Here is a 1,774-nt window from a genome sequence, read left to right as displayed (position 1 = left end):
AGCAGAGAGAGAGAGAGAGAGAGAGAGAGAGAGAGAGAGAGAGAGAGAGAGAGAGAGTGTGTGTGTGTGTGTGTGTGTGTGTGTGAGTGAGTGAGTGAGTGTGTGAGAGAGAGAGTGAGAGAGTGAGAGAGAGAGAGAGTGTGTGTGTGTGTGTGAGAGAGAGAGTGAGTGAGAGTGAGTGAGTGAGAGTGTGTGTGTGAGTGAGTGTGAGTGAGTGGGTGAGGTGAGAGAGAGAGCGCGCGTGAGCTGCGACGTCAGCACACACACATCTACACACCACACACCACACACACACACCACCACCATCTGCCTGCCTTGCGATGAGTCAGCACTTTTTGTTTGTGTTCTCTTCGTTCTCATTTCAGGGCGCAATTCGTTGGTTGGCGTTCGTGCAAACAACCAAACAACGACTGCCTTCTTCTTTGCTTCGTGCCTTGCTTGCTTGCCTCTTTCACCTTGGCTGTGTGTCCTGGCTTTGTTGTTGGTTGACTGTCAAAGGCTCGGCTTGCTTGATCCCTGCCTCCCTCCTCTCCCCTCTTCGCTTCCTCTCCTTATCCTCCTTCTTCAATACTCTCGTGATCCTTCTGCGCCTTGCTCAGCGGTGTGGACGCTGGCGGGTTGTCAGCCCCCATCTCATCCCCTCCACACATCATCTTTCGTGTGTCACATCATCTGACATCGTCGAGTAGCGTGTTGACGTTGTACACAACTTTGTTGTCACACATTATTTCGTGTGCTTTGATCCCGACTTCTCGTACCTTGAGGACTGCTTCCCTCTGTTTCCTCCGCTCCCCTCCATTCCTCCGCTCCCTTCCTTCCCTTCCTCCCCTTCCTTGCGTTTGGCTGTACCTTGCTTGGACAGGGCAGCAGCGTCATGTCGTTTCGCAGGCTACTCTCGCGCAAGTTCAAGCGGTTGTTCGGTTCAGACGATGACCTCGTTGCCCTGCCTGGCGCACAGGCCGTCCACCTCATCGTCGTTCAGTCCGATGCTGAGGAAGCCCAGCAACAAGAATCGGTACGAGTGCATGCTTGCACGTGTATGACAGCATGGCCCAGCAACAACCACACACACACACACACACTCACTCACTCACTCACTCACTCACACACATACACACATACACACACACACTCACACTCACTCACTCACTCACTCACACACACATACACACACACTCACACTCACACTCACAAATACAAATACATGCACATCACATGACATCACGTGCAGTTGCAACGCTCCATTGCGAGGGCACAACGTGTTCTCGGGCCCAGGGTGCATTTCATCAACACAACAACACGGGAAGTGCAGGCGTCCTCGCCCGTGGAGAACGTAGGCGTGGAGTCGTCGTTTCGCAGCGAGAAGCACCCGCCACACCTGTCCTCCGTCGTCATGGCATGCAGCCTCGCCTTCAGCATCCTTCGCCAGCGCGCGGGCGGTGCGCAGGCGCCACACGCGTGCGTCATTGTGGATGAGAGTGCCGCTCCCGCCATTGGCGCGTGCCTGCAGCTGCTCTTCCACCCGAAACCGGAGGAGCGCGAACAGGACGCCATCACCAAGGACATGGACCACCTGTCCCGCGTCCTGTCCCGCAGCGGCGGCCCCATCGCCGTGCCATCAACGCACCACGCGTTTGTGGAGCGCGTGGCCACGGATTTCAAGCGACTCACACATAACATGGTCCAGCTGCAGCCGGGCAACGACAACCGACACCAGCACCCGGAGCAGAGCCAGGCCGTGCCGCGCCCAGCCATCTTGGAATCAAAGTGGAAG

General features: G+C 56.3%; 1 protein-coding gene across 1 annotated transcript in view; it reads left to right on the top strand.

The window, feature by feature from the left end:
• The first annotated feature begins 346 nt into the window (after window positions 1–346).
• Window positions 347–1,774, top strand: part of PTSG_04258 (uncharacterized protein) — a 3,780-nt gene continuing 2,352 nt past the window's right edge. Inside the window, exons 1-2 of the mRNA XM_004995099.1 lie at window positions 347–1,015; window positions 1,232–1,774. The exon at window positions 1,232–1,774 is cut by the window's right edge and continues 612 nt beyond it. Coding sequence (XP_004995156.1) covers window positions 875–1,015; window positions 1,232–1,774 — 684 coding nt within the window. The 5' untranslated portion in view covers window positions 347–874. The remainder of the gene's footprint in view (window positions 1,016–1,231) is intronic.

The sequence above is a fragment of the Salpingoeca rosetta genome (assembly GCF_000188695.1).
Source record: "Salpingoeca rosetta unplaced genomic scaffold supercont1.9, whole genome shotgun sequence".
Lineage (NCBI taxonomy): Eukaryota > Choanoflagellata > Craspedida > Salpingoecidae > Salpingoeca > Salpingoeca rosetta.
Note: the sequence above shows the minus strand (reverse complement) of the source record. Positions and strands in the feature narration are given on the sequence as shown.